Source organism: Centrocercus urophasianus, unplaced genomic scaffold, assembly GCF_019232065.1.
Source record: "Centrocercus urophasianus isolate 14NV4802_14NV808 unplaced genomic scaffold, USGS_Curo_1.0 seq_17, whole genome shotgun sequence".
Taxonomy (NCBI): domain Eukaryota; kingdom Metazoa; phylum Chordata; class Aves; order Galliformes; family Phasianidae; genus Centrocercus; species Centrocercus urophasianus.
This window is the reverse complement of record NW_024884722.1, coordinates 20,164,162-20,179,495: the sequence shown is the minus strand read 5'-3', so window position 1 is coordinate 20,179,495 and position 15,334 is coordinate 20,164,162. Positions and strand designations below refer to the sequence as shown.

General features: G+C 35.8%; 1 protein-coding gene across 2 annotated transcripts in view; it reads right to left on the bottom strand.

The window, feature by feature from the left end:
* The window catches only part of ADK (adenosine kinase), a 267,965-nt gene that overhangs the window by 182,685 nt on the left and 69,946 nt on the right, over positions 1-15,334 (bottom strand). For both annotated transcript variants that reach the window (XM_042817993.1, XM_042817994.1), the window contains exon 4: positions 11,614-11,692. In XM_042817993.1, coding sequence (XP_042673927.1) covers positions 11,614-11,692 — 79 coding nt within the window. The remainder of the gene's footprint in view (positions 1-11,613; positions 11,693-15,334) is intronic.

Here is a 15,334-nt window from a genome sequence, read left to right as displayed (position 1 = left end):
TCATTTAGTAAGCAAAGCTGCTTTGGAACTTAATAATTAATCTTTAAAATTGATTCTCAAACCTACCTTGCATATAATATTTTCCTAAACAAAGCCTGGACATCAAATCTGTGCTGCCTCATGATTTGCTGCATTGAGCTTTCTTATAATTTTTTTCTAAATACAAAAAAGTGAACGGTTGACACACGAGTCCCTGGAGCAGGTAGCTTTTCAAGATCAAGTTCCAGTTTTGTTCTGTTTTTCAATATCTAAGCACCTTAGTTCTTAAGATCTCTGCACCTTTGTATGACATCTCTCAGAGTTAAAAATATTTTTTTTTTAAATCACCCAAAATGTGCCATACTCAGAAGCTCACTGTTTTTTATTTGCATATATATATATATTGTGGGTACAGTTCATATTTTAAAACAGAAACATGCTGTATTTTTAGCAGGGCAGCCTTGAGTCATCTCGCCTGAAATTCTAGCACAGTTAGATTGCCACTTACACACACAGAAAAAAATCACACTTTGTCTACTTCACAGCAGCATCAGCAACGTGAAACTCAAATTTACATTACGTATGTAAATTTAAAAAGTGGCATTGCTACAGTTTTTTAAATCACACTGGTGCTTCTGAAAAATTATATTTGCTATATCTAAAGTCCTTATCCATCCATACCAGAAATGGAAAAATCTCCTTTTCACTACTGCCTACTTGCCCTTATTTTGTTACTTACCAGTCCTGCATCATGCTTATGCTCTAGAACCTAGAGCACGCTTGGTGGAAAAATAAGGCATGAGGTCTCTAAGAAGTCTACTGCAAAGTTCAATGTTAAGCTCTCTCAATCAATAATGACTGAAAAATAGTTAAGTTGTCCAGTCCAGAATGTACCAGACCACCCTGTTTGAAAAAATATTTCGTTTAGAGCCAAGGTATAACTACAGCATAACTGTATTCTTGCAGTGCTAACTTTCTGGCATTTTGAGTATTTCAATTCAATTAAGTTTTAGAATAGCAGTGCAGTTGAAAAAAATCATAATGAAATTCCAGATCTCATTGATCATATGCATCACCATTTGATCTCATTTATAAAAAACAGGGACAAGTGGTTTTTATTAGCAGCAATATTTAGCAATTTTTTGTAGCAATTTTAAGACTTAATTCATATAACAATGTTAAAATACCTGCATTTCACATATGACAAATGCTAGTAAAATTTATTTGGAGAGCCACATTTTTCAACTGCTATAATTAGAGCAATGCTGAATTTTGGACTACCTTGAATTTACCATGAGCAACACTCAGAAATTTAATACAGCAATCTGAGATAAATTCCTTCTTATAATACAACAGGGGCCCTTACATGGCTGAACAGCATGAGCGTAATCTGGACAGGTATAACTTCCCAGAAAGGAAGAACTGCTTTGCAGGGCTCTCATTCAGGCAGAGCTGTGACTCATGAGCAGGGACCAGCTGCCATGGGAGCATTAAGCGCTGTTTAAACAGCAGCTACCAAGCCTATTCCCAGGAACTCTGCCCTCGCTGCAGGAAGAATTGAGTTGCTCATGACACATCTACTGAGATGCTGCAGCTGACAGCCTGGTAAATTAAAATAAACTAGCACCTATTCTCTCTTAATATTTCAGTCAGCGGGTAGCAGGAATTCTGCAGTTCTTACAGAACAAGCTGACCCACCTCTAGATCAGAGGTGAGAACTGCTGAAGCCACATAAAAGTTAGCTTTGTTTATCAATCAGACCCACTGTAGTCTTGACTTGGATATGCAATATTTTCAGAACTGGAACAATGAGTAAAAATATTAAGCATTCCTGTCAACACATTTCCTTCTTTACTTAATAATAATACACTGTAGACTACGTCTAATGTAGAGTTGCACAGAACCTTCTGTCATGTACAATCTCCTTCCACATAAGATGAATGAAGACATCAGAAAACACCCAGCTCATCTCAGATGCAGACTGAGCTCTGTGAAGCTGTCTTCAAAAAAAAGAAAAAGAACAAAAAGAAAACAAGAGAAACACTGTCTGCTGCACTGACTGGTAAGTTAGTCCTACATGTTCCTTTGAAAGCATGCTCAAAGCAAGCAACATTACTGTACCTCCTCACAAAATGAACAAATCAGCAGCTCTTTTCGCTTTTAATGCTTAAAAAAACTGAATAAACTCCCATATTAAACTCCTATTCTCATAAACCATTATCTCCATCAAATACGTAAGAGATAAATATACTGATTTACTGCATAGCTACAATGGAAGGTAGCGAAGTTACATTCAGAACTCTGAAGTACAAAAATTATTAAAAGAACAGAATAATTTTAGGCAACAAGCCCAAGAAAATATCAAATAGATACGCAGGACAGTTACACTAATAAACTTCCTGAGTAAAGCACTAGGCATCCAGGAATAGTATGTTATAATACCTGCATAGAGTCCCTAAATAACAGTAAGATTTTCAGTGTCCTTTTCTGATAAAAAGCTACATTTTCAATAGAAAATATTCTAGAGATATGCAAAAAGCCCCTATAATTTGGCATTTCAAATTTCCAGGGCAATTAACTCCCCACTGTATCACATCACTTAATGTTAATTAATTGCTAAATATGTAGTTATGTAACTTACAGAGCAGCTAAAGATAAAACAGCTCCCAAGCTTCCAAGACTTGAGTGGCATGCCAAATTAATATTTGTGATGCACAGGGATTTACCCTCTCTTCTGAGACTTCCAAAACAAGCAGTAGTTCTCCTTCCAGTGCCAAGTAATGGGAACAAATCAAGTACATGTCATTCAACCATTAGTAGAATCAGTCCAACATGGCATGTACAGCCTCACCCTGTGAAAGGTTCTGAGGAAGTCCTCTTGTCGCTCAGAGTACAAAAAGGTTGAGGGTTCCTCTTAAGTCCCCTAAACATGATTCACTGTCACATCTTGCTTTTATTTCTTCAGAGTAAATCTCAGTCAGCTGGTGTTTGAAAACATGCTTGTTTTCAGGATAAGCATAAATTCGGGAATACAGTAATTTACCTTATTCTCAAATATAGAATGGTTAGAGGAGCTACTGGCTCAAAAAAAGAACGAAAACCAAACAATTAATTTTGAGTCTACTCTCTCAGCAGAGCATTAGTTTAAGCACTGAGCCAAACTTCCTTCGTTGCTTTAGAAAAAAATGAAAAAAATGTACAGCTATGGTGCTAACGTAGCTACACAGACACAAAAGGGGAGTAAAACAGGCAGCTGAACTTCATTCCCAGGATCCAACTGCTACCATATGTATGGCGTCGTCTTATTCACATAGGTGACTGATGTTTGATGACTATGGAATACAGAAGCAGCTTTTAATTGTTTAGATAATACACAATTTTGGAGGAATGAACAGAGGCCACCAACAGTGCACACTCCAAAGTTCACTCAACACAACGCATAAGGGAGAGCTTCAATCTCAAAATAGATTTCAGAGGTGATGTGATTTGTACAACACTGTTGTTTTTCCAAAGTAACTGAAAGTATCCTGTTTTTAAGATGTTCTTTCTATAATCCTATTGATGTTCCTCGTCAGGGAAAAGACCTAAAGAAACAAGGTAATGTGATTCAAACAGGTAAGTCCATGTGGCCAGCAATTCAATTCCATGTCAAAATGATACTCATAAGCATTCTAAGATAAATGTTCTAACGTCTATCATCTGCCTAATAACAAAGTCTGTTGTAGACTGACAGTGGTATCCCAAACTGTCTTGTCTTAAATAGCACAAATTTAGGGACCTTGAACTAAATAGCATTTAAGAAAGTAGGAAAAAAAAAAAGAAAACAAAACGGAACACAAACAACAGGCTCTAAGAAACACGGCTTTCTGACTATTCTGCTATTTGCTGAAATTAAATTTGTGGTCCATAAACACACAGACATAGCTGTTATCTGTAAGCAACAAGTATTAAAAATACTTTTTAAAAAAAAAAAAAAAAAAGCCTTGCTATCATTAACCTTGAACAGCTGAATCTCCCGCATACTCTTGCATCATTTACTCCTAATATCTGATTCAGAACCACTGACACAATGTGTGGACTTCCATTCCAAGCACAAGAAATCTTGAGAAGTACCCAGTTTTATAATCCAGGGAAAACTTGCTTGTTACCTTACTGAGTTTGCCATAATGATAACATGGTTTTGTTGCTTTTAAAAAACTGCTTAATGTAGCTCTGAATAAGGCTTTGAGGTTGTCTGGAGTAGAGTAAAAGGTCTAGCAATTTTTCCTAATGTTTGCAAGGCAGTAGCTCTCATAAGTATTACAGAATTTCTGATTTGTGTGGCAGTCAATTGAAACATTACAACAGAAAGTCCCAAGCCTTCCAGCATTATAATTCTGAAGGGGACAGGTTGTTCTGTCAGAAGCACAGGCAGTGTTTGATATTGACTAATTTGGAAGCGTAAAGACAGAGTGCCCTTGAGAGGGAAAAAAAAAACCAATCAGGAAATTGATGTCACTGGCACAGGACACTGTCCACCATGACTCTAACAATGGGACACTGCCATTGTAACAGCAGGAAGAGCCACTGTTAAACGTCCATAGAGACATACTTATTTCAACGGCTGTTTCTGACAGCACTTCGGTTTTGTTATTCTTTCACTAAGTCTCACCCACACCACAGCACTGGGGATAAATGCTTCAGAGGTTCATCCTACAGAGCACCAGCAGAAATTTTAACAAGGTGCATATCAGAAAAGTTTAGCTGTTTTTTTTCCCCATCGTGTTGAATAGGTTTGGGATGCTGGTGTGTGACAAAAGCCACACTGGGCCCACATGTCCACCATGGGACACAGCAACACCATGCTTGAGCTGGCAGGGTAGAGAACACATGTCTCAGGGTTGTTTTCTGGCTGGGAAGATGAGATATACCCTAAGCTTATTAAACTATACCAAACAGAAAATGGTTCAGTTTTTTTTCTTACTTTTTTTTTTTTTTTTTTTTTTTTTTTTTTGTGGAAAGTTGGACTGAGCTATTTAAAATATTGAAAACACATGTTTTCTGGGGCCACCAAGCCCATTAGAGCAGGGGGATGTAATGAAGTTGCTTAAGGAATACAGGGAGTGAGGCCAAAACAAATTCCCAGAGGAATTCCAGATTCTAACCCAAACGGTTCAGAAAGCACAGAGCACACCTCACTATTCCAGAAACTGTTTTTGGAGAAATGCATCTGTGACATGAGTGAATTTCAGCACACAATAAGCAGAACAGAGAACAGAGAACATTTCTAGCTGACAGCATGATGGGTTCCATAAAATAATGATGGGTCCTGCAAAGTTATATCAGCCTCAAAATTGGGAAAGAGCTCAGGGTGCCTCCCCTGATAACTTTTCTACTACTTCTCTGCCAGTTATGCACATTCAATGCATCTTGAGCCCTGTTATTGAGTAAAATCTTTCCTCCTGCTATGCACCTCAATCTAAAATTTTCATAAGCAAAGAGAGGATTAAATCCATCATATTTATAGAGAATAAGAAAGTTAGGAGAATCACCAAATAATGTAACGCTGAAGAACTGAAGTGCAATGAGCTTCACAGATTACATACAGTAAGGAATGTTTAGCCAATGCACACAAACTTCATTTAAAGCAGACAAGCAGTTGCAATGAAACTACTGGCTCTTTAGCAGGGTCTGTTGTTATAGGTCAAAAGAAAATGACTTCTAGCTAAAAGAGGGGAGATTAAGACTGGATAGAAATAGAAGATTTTTATTTTTTTTTTTGGTAACAAGGGCAGTGAAGCACTGGAACAGGCTGCCCAGAAAGACAGTGACTGCCCTGTCTCAAGGGACAGTCAACGTCAGGGTGGACAGGGCTCTGAGCAACCTGACCAAGCTGTAGTGTCTCTGTTCATTGCAGGGGAGTTGGGTTAGATGACCTTTAAAGATCACTTCCAACTCAAATGATTCTATGATTCTGTCATTCACTGATGATGAATATATTTCACAATACATGTATTATTCAAGACACATAAACATAAACTATCTTACATACATTATGTATATAGATAATTGTTTTGTAAAATAAACTTCTGTCTGTAAGTATTTTTCATACATAGATTTGTAATTTTACATTTTTGGATTAAATATAACACAATCCAATATACATATTTACTGTAAAAATACAGTTTAGCTAATTACTCACAAAACAACTAGTAGAAATTAAAAAATCTACACCTTCAGCACATGTCAGGTTTCATAAATGAACTATGAAACAGTTCATTTTTTCTAAATTAAATGATCAAGCTTATCAGTTTATTAGAATCATAAAAAGCTCAGTCTACTTCAATTAACAGATAAAGTAAAAAGAATAATTAAAAGGGATGAAGTGAAAAGCTCTTGAGCAAGTGTCATACTTACCCAAACTACAGAAAACAGTGGGACTCGAATATTCAACGTAATTCAGCATCACATTTTTTCTTATTTGCTGAGGTATGCATTATAAAAAAATTATTGGGAAGTCCTAATAGTATCTATATGAAAGCTTCCCAAAAATGTAATATCTTTCCCTTATCAGACAGGCCTACAAATTCAAATGTGTCAAGCTATGTTCTTCCAAGCTCACCTGGCTTCAACAGTGATGAAATAACAACAGCTCTCCCTAATGACTAAGTTAGATCCAGTGTAACAGCAGAATTGTTAGAATGAACATGAGCTATTGAGAAACTGAGTATAAACTAAGAGCACCAATTCTGAGCATGAACAATGTGACATTCTTTATATGCACTCTCAGAAAAACAAGACTGAAAACGTGCTCTGACTGTTGCCAAAGCTGTGCCGTTTAAAATCCAAGTTATAAAATGCTATCAAGTTACACTTGAAATCCAGTACTTGAGTTAGAAAGATAAAAAACTTCAAAGGCTACATCATATTGCAGTTCTAACTTCAGCACAACAAAACTGGAATAAACAATGATAAAAATCATGCAAATACAGCGTGGTCAGCAATACATGTCCTGTCTACACAAGCAAGTTATCTGCTTTAAATGCTTTAAATTAAGGAGCCCTACGAAAAGATTCTGATTTTTTCCGTTCCAGATCAGTGTCTGCTGCTAGACAGGCACGCAGCCTCGATTAAAATTACAGAAAGAAGCTGATGAGTAGTAAAATACTGTATTCATGAATCTGAATTTAGTTTGTTGGCAGAACTCTAAAACAATCCATTATTTATGAACTGCATGCACTTACATGTATGCATATTTTATAGATTTAATATAATGGATCCAATCACTTGGAGGGATTGCAAGAGCTCAGATTAAAGCAAGATGTCACATATCATATTAGATATAAAGCAAAATTTAATGAGACAAGTAAAGGTCAGAGTAGCAGCATGTTGCAGTTTCAACTTGATATCCCCATTCCTTGCTGTTCTTAAGTGTGCAACATAATTTGAACTTTAAACAGAAAGCAAAACAAAGTATGGGTATAAGAGCATAATTCCAATGCAAAGATCACCAAAACAAACAGTGAAATTAAACATTAGTTTCTCCTTCAGAAATTATTGCAATTTATTTTATCATCTGCAGTCTTAATTTTCCAAACTACTATCAAGCAATGTTCAGTGATCAATGCCCAATTATTTAATGTCTAATACTTGAAAGCTTGAAGTTACTGACACTCCCGAACAGTGGGTCAAGATTGAAAAAACTCCCATTGAACACGCTAAGCAGTAGGAGTGCCTCAGAGTGCATTACCTGCATTTCAATTGATGATCTGGATTCCAACTGTATTCTGTCCTGCACACAGAAAAACCCTCTACCATTATCCCTCTTTCCCTTTCCTCATTCAATACGTCGCTACTGGCACAAATTTCTACACAGTACTAAACTTTTGAAAGAAGAGATATTTATTTCAAAATAAATTTTCCTTAAGGCTTTACAAGTATCCAATCCATTCTGCTTTTCTTTTCCAGATGAAGTCATTTGAAATTAGTTAATTACAGATGAAAGTAAACTATAGAAAGCAATGGTAAGAAAGAAATAAGGGCGGGACAGTAAACAACACACAATCAGAGCAGTATTGAGGGGTTTCTTTTATACCTTTCTTCTCCTTCCTGATTACTTATTTCCTATTCTCTCAAACCCTTGTCTTTTCCCTCACACACTTCTGTTTCCATTTTCCTCAGTTCTTTCTGTCAGTATTACCCTCATCATATGAATTAATATTTCCAAGACATAATTTGCTGTTAACTCAAACTCATTAAGGAATGACTGAACTGTAATTTTTTTTATCTTCTCATTTTTGTGCTTGTTCCTGCCATTTCTGGAACACATCAATCACTTATTTTTCCTCTCCTCCTTTCTAATGTGAGTTAGGTCAAGCCAAAATAATTTTGACTTCCTCACTCTTTACAAGATCAACATATGTTCAAACAACACTGACATCCCAGAAGACTTGAATATAAATATCCTATCTCCTTGGCTTTATTAGTGCACCTTTTGGATACTCCCTTCTATCATTTTCAGGGATATTTAAAAAAAAAAAAAAAAAAAGGTTGTATAAAACCACTTAAACAATACAACACAATACACTCAAAAAGAACTAGAGTGATATTTCAGGATTTCTCATCCATTTATTTTCAATTCTCTCAATTTTTAATTTATCTTTGGACTTCTTTTCAACAGATTCATTCTTGATTGGCTCCTTTTCTTCCTTTAACAGAACTTTCCTTCTGATGTATGTTTCTCTCTGCTTCTGCATTACTTTCACAAAAATGCATTCTCCATAGCACTTCAGTCGAGTAGAACCATCTTCAAAATCATCCTTTTTGTTTTCTCTACCACATGCAGACACAGACCTTTTTTCTCTTTGACCCTGCTGAAACATCCTGTCCACACAATGCCCACCTGGGCAGGGAACATTCAACTTTTCGATTCTGACACTGTTCTCCAACAGCAGTTTGCTTCTGCAGCAAACTACACTTTCAACTTCTGTTCTACTTCAAGACAGTACTTCACGTGTCCAATTCTTCCTTCAAGGCTGCACCTCAGATTTTTCTTTTCTGTCAACTTGCTAGAAAAACCTAAGTAATTCTACTCTTCACAGCCTGACTACAATACTGGTTAATTCTTTGGATGCTTCTCACATTTTAATTTCCACTATAACTGTCACTTCAAATCTCTAGTTCCCAAAATCATGTTCCATGACTTAAGTCTCATTTTCTTCCTAGTTTTCTTCATAACACAGAGCTTCTTCCTGCTATCTTCTTAATATTCTTATTCCTACCATTTTCTTACCATCTCAAATCTCCTGTACATGATAAATACAATATCTCTAAGACTTTTTGAAGCTGGCCTATCTATGTCAGGAACAGTCTTTTCAGGAAAAGTCTTTGAGTCACTCTCATTATTCTCACTCTCTTTACAGACATGACAGAAAAATGTTGACTTACAAAAAAAAAAAAAAAAGAGAATATATAACAGAGATGGCAATCACCATGCAGCACATAAGCTGCATGGACTGTTTCATTTTTCCAATTTCAAGAGATTAATTATTCTAAGTTTGCCATTCTGCCTTTGGGTAATTTTGTTTCAACACAGCGCTGCTTTTCTGACCTTAAAGCAGGAGATGAAATAACTCAGTGACCCCATTTATTACTTGCTTCTTAAATTCTTGTTTTGTTTTTTAATTCCAATCCTTTTATTAACTACTTTCTACTTCTCCTACTGAAGTCCTTAATAATACAATATTGCCATTCTGAAGTGAACTTTTGAAAAATCAGTTGCCAGACCTTAGAGTTCACTTACCACTATTCTGCCCAAATTATATTCCATTGCAGTCAATTTTCCAAGGATGCATTCCTTGAACTTGCCCTTATTCTCATCAACTTATAAACTCTCAAACAAAATTTTAAGTTTGTATCTTACTTTTTTTTTTTTTTTAAAGCACACTTTACCTCTGTATCCTAATAGGGTATAACAAGCTAAGAAGTTAATATGAGTCGTATTCTTAGTATACCTTCTTGCAGAGAACCTAAAATGAACTTTGAGTGCAGTTATCTCAGTACTCAACTTAAAATTCATTAACCCTCTACTTCTCAATCAGCAGTAGGGCTTATTGTATGAGTCTTTGCTTTCTCCTGGTACTTTGAGTAAATACATATTTAAGTTATATGTATATAAGATTATTCACACACTTATCCCCTCTCCAATATTCCAATGAATATTGATGCAAAATTTCTGGTTTCAAGTTTTAGTTTACACTTAAATGTTTTTTCCCTGTCCTCACATTTCTTCTTCTGCCAAAGCTTACTGGATAACAGCTTCTTTTAAGATTTCCAGAATTCCTTTCTTTCTCTCTCTCACCCTTCTATCCATCATTTTAAAGCCTCTTAGTCATGTTTTGTTATTCATGCACAACTGTTTGAAGTTTCAATTTTATTTGAAACAAAAACTAGGAGATGACAACCCTTCTGTAGACAAATTTGATTCCAGATGGCAACTGCAGCTGAATGAGGTCCCAACTCAGAGCCAAAGTAGAGAGAAAAGTTCACTGACAAAAACTTATCAGCATAAAAATGGAGCACTGACATAGAAACCCTATGTTTCACTGCTTGAATTGTCTTTTTTTTTCCTATAATTCACCCTATAAAGGTTCTGTGCACTTCGTAGTGTAATTAGAGTAATTATTAAATAACATCTTGACAGCTATGCTAAAAGGCAGTAAGGTATCAAAGATAGTTTAGAAATAAATTAGCTGAGGTCAAATAAGTCATTTCAAGGAGACATGCAAGAACAGGTCCAAGTTTTGTAATTCTGATTCTACCATGTGCATTTGCTTCTTATACTCCGCAATCCATACACAGAAACAGAAACTGAATTTCATTACTCTGAACTAGTTGCTGCACATAACCTAATTCTTAACTTATTTCTTAACTTCAGAACTATATTCTTAATAGTATTGTAACAAAAGGCATGTTTCAGTTACAAAAAAGCTAACTGTATCTCAAAATCAGTTCATCAGTATTGTTTATAATATTCAGACAGAAAATATCTTTGTATAAAAAAGCCTTGCATTTTTGTCTTTGATGGACAAGCTTCCAAGTTCCCAGAGAATAAATGTGGCTAGGATCACAGAATGATGCAGGCTAAAAGAAACCTTATCAGGTCATTTAGTCCAACCCATCACTTAAAGCAGGGCCATCCCCAAACTTAGATCTGGTTCACTCGTTATGGTCACTTACTGAAACCTCCAAGCATTGAGATTCAAAAACTTCCCTGGACAACACGTTTAACCATTGTCTTTGTGCTTCATTTTCTAACCATTGGAGAATTCCTCACTAAAGTTTGGGACCTTGTCCTTGGCATCTGCTATTATATTATTTCATCTTGAGAAGAACCTGGCTCAATATTTCTTACAACTCTTCCATCTCCTTTTTTAGGCACATTATAGCTATAACCATAGCAGCAAGTGTTTGAAACAAAGAGTAAAACTTTTGAACAGGTAATTTCAAAAACATACCAGAAAACATACTCTGGGAAACAGAATCACATGGAGACATTACGTGGCTCTCATTACAGACACAGTACACAATACAGAGCACTAAGTTAATTCAAGCTCAATACTCCAAATAATCAGTTATTTTTAAGAACAAACAAACCTGGGCCACTTTGACAGAGTTTTGAGTAGAGCCACCAGCATGATATTCTACTTTGAACTTTTTCACAAGTTCTTCAAATCTGTTAATAAAAAAAAAAAAAAAAAAAGGAAAAATATTAGGAGATGACATCTGAAAATGATAAGTTCAGATACATTATCTGTTACAGACTTCAAACTGAAGGCATCTATGTAGGCTTTGTCCAAAATACAAAGAAGCATGTGACACTGAATTGAGTCCTTCACTTAGAATTCTAACTAGAGTAAATAACTGAAACACGTTACTTGAAACACAAACATGATTGCAATGAACTTTCAGATTGACAAAATACATGTTTGGGTACACTAATGTTTTATAAACTAAAACATTCAGATATTCATCCTATCTCATCAACCTAGAAGGCTGGTTAAGAAAAAACAACTGCGGTACGATCCATGTTTTCAAATGAAATGTTGCATTTTGACAGATGAAGGACTTTTGTGAACTGATCTATTACTATGCTTAAAAAAAAAATATCTCACGACAACCTTTCAAATCTTCAAGCCATGCTGCTGTGAAAGCACAGTATTCTCTTATATCATCTTGTAGTACATTTTTAGTTTTGAACATTATAACAAAATGTATCAACTTTCCAGGAAAATATCTACCCTTGTACTTCTGAGCAACTTCAGGATTAAGACCACCCAGACAAAATTACATCAGAGACTCCTCCTTGCCAAGGGATACATTTGCATCACAGATCACCATCCACAGAACTAATCTTTTCACTAGTCACAGGCTGCAGAAAAGCAAAGTAAAGCAAAATAAGAAAGGAAACTGTAAGGGGAGAGTTGTGGAGACTGCAGGGAGACTCAGTACAAATATCTCATCCTTCAAGTTTTAAGCACACTTGAAAATGAGTAGATTAAATAGCAAGATTAACAACCTCAGAAGACATTAGACTTGGGAGGAAGTACTCCAGGCAAGCTAAAAGCTTTAATGTAAAAATTTGCATATTTGAAGTTCAAAGTGACCTTGAGGACAACCTTAATTAATAGCATGTTTGTCCTTAAGGTCTACTAACATTAGATGTTTACCTTTAAAAATGAAGCTTGTCCCCTCAGAAGAGCTACTCTGTCCCAGCATATTTGACTGTATTTAATTCTGCCTTCTGTTTAAAAAGTGACATTTTGTCTCAGACACAACCAAAACGAACACCACCTGTCAACCCTAGTTCTCCTCCCCACAGCCCACATCTCCTTACAGCATCTGAACAATGGCTTTTGGGACAGATTTGTTACATAATGACTTGTTTATTTAGAAGGCTTTAGTTTTCAACCTCATGTTACTCATAAGATCATTATTATTTCTACAGTAATTTCCATTTGGAATATTTGACTAATTTGACTACACACCCTAACAAACTACCAATGGGCAGGCAATTAGAAAGAACAAAGATCTAAATTACTATATATGCTTTTCACAGTTATCCACACTATTAATTATCCATCAATTCTACGTCAAGGAATTGAAACCTCAAATGACAGCAAGCAGTTGTGGAAAAAATAACAAAAACCAGCAAATCTCAGAACAATTGCTTCTCAAGCAGACAGACATATAAACCATCACGAACCAAGTTAGTACCCTGGCAGTATTTTTCTTCAGTTTAATTGACCTTTTCAACCAATCTGAGTGTTTGCTGCCTATATCACACAGCTATTTTTGCTTTCATTTAATGTATCAACAAACATGCCAATTAGTATTTTAATTCCTTTACCTAAAGGCATCTAATGTTTCAGTGACTGTATTACTTAGTGGCATGTTAAACCTTACATATAATATTGCAATGGATGACATACAATAGAAGCTCTAAATTTAAATGACAATGTGTTTAAATAATTCATTTTGTAGTTTGAAAGAGTATCTATAGAATAAAACAGGTGGTATTTGAATTTGGAAAGAAATAGCCTTAAAATACCACGTTAGTGTCAAGATTTCAATGTTATATAAAGAAACAACCTCAATAAATTATTTTGCGATTATTTAACAGATCATGACAAGCAAACAAGGACCACTTTCTTTCACTATTTCAGACTCAACATCAAAAGGCATAACTCCCTTTGCTTTGAATTAATGTAGTAACTCTATGCCTTTCAGAGGCCATGATACAAAATAGAACAAAACTTAATAAAAATGCAAGGAAGGTATTGTTATACTACTTTCCATTGCCCATAAAAAGGAAAACATAAATTGTGTTGTTTTAATCCACAAGAAGTTGATAAACTTTTATCAAATACGACCCCAGAATTAAGACTGCCAATAGCCTTTTATCTTAAGGAAATGAAAATCCACAAATTTTTCAAGATGTCAGTAAATGGCACAGAAAGCATGTGAAAATTGACTTTTTCATTGTCTGTTGTATGTCTGATCCAAGAAGAGAAGACTTTGGCATTTCAACATGCCTCAGAAACGTTATTTGTTTTTATAAAGTTCTCAAGGAAGGAAGTTCAACCGTAGAAGCTTCTCCAAGGCCCATGAATACTAAATAGAGCTTGTGTGCATGCTTCAGGAGTAAGGCATTATCATACTTAAGATAATCCAAGAAAATTATTACCTCATGAGCAAAACTGAATAATATTTTTGTTCCTTGTCCTACAATTGTTGGCCTTTGAGTATTTCTTAAGGCTCTGCTGTATCTGTGACCTTTCTCTTGACCTAGCAATATACCATTACCTTATATAACAGAATAATAAATCCCACCATCAGCACCATAGAGACAGGGCCCCATTTTTTTGTTCCATTAATGCACTGACCACAATGCAGCTTATTTTAACAAAAACAAGCTTGCATTTGCAACAGTATGCGTTTTCAGCTGCGATACTCTTGATCAACTCTATCACTGCCAAGGAGGATATGTTAATGCTTCACTCAATTATACCAGACGCAGCAGCACTTCTGTCAGTTGCCTTTTTTTTTTTTTTTTTCCCTCCTCTCTGTTTAAAGAACAATTGGCTCCTAATTCTATTTGATACTGAAAGGGAAGACTTTTCAGTAATCTCACTTTTGAGAGAGCTCATGTCTATGAAAAAAAAAGTGTAAGAAGGTAACAGAAGAAGCAATTTTATTCAAGAAAAAAAAAGTTACCTCTTTATGCTAAAGGAGGTGGAAGCATTTTTCTAGAAGGCACAGACTCCTGCAACAGATGCCATACCACAACCTCTGTCAAATCAATGAGCTCTAAGGATGTCCTCCAGTGAGTCCTCCCAGTTTCTCACCTCAATCACTGCTGACACATTCACTGCCATGTTGGTCATTCACCCAATGTGAACATCACTACCTTTTTGGTTCTTCTTACTAAACTCATTATCCCCTCATAGAGCATCTTAAAATGCCCCGTTCCATTTCCTATAAAGAAAAACTCACCTCAGTACCTGTAGTACCTTAAACTCATCTCCACTTTCAGATAACGAAGACCTGGGTAGTGGCTATCTCTCGACAACTCAGCTGTCTGCTGCTCTCCCCCTTCCCAACCCTTTCAAGTCGGAGCTGCTTCTCTTCATTTCCATGGCCCTGTAGAGCATCACAGCATCAAACACACCATCCTTCATTCAGGATGTTCAGATTTACAGCAGCCTTGGGGCACAAAGCAGTCAATAAAAACACCTTTTCTCTGGCTATCCCATGATACCACCCAATGTCCAGTTACTAGCATTTTCTATGAATATTAGTAAATCTATTCTAAATC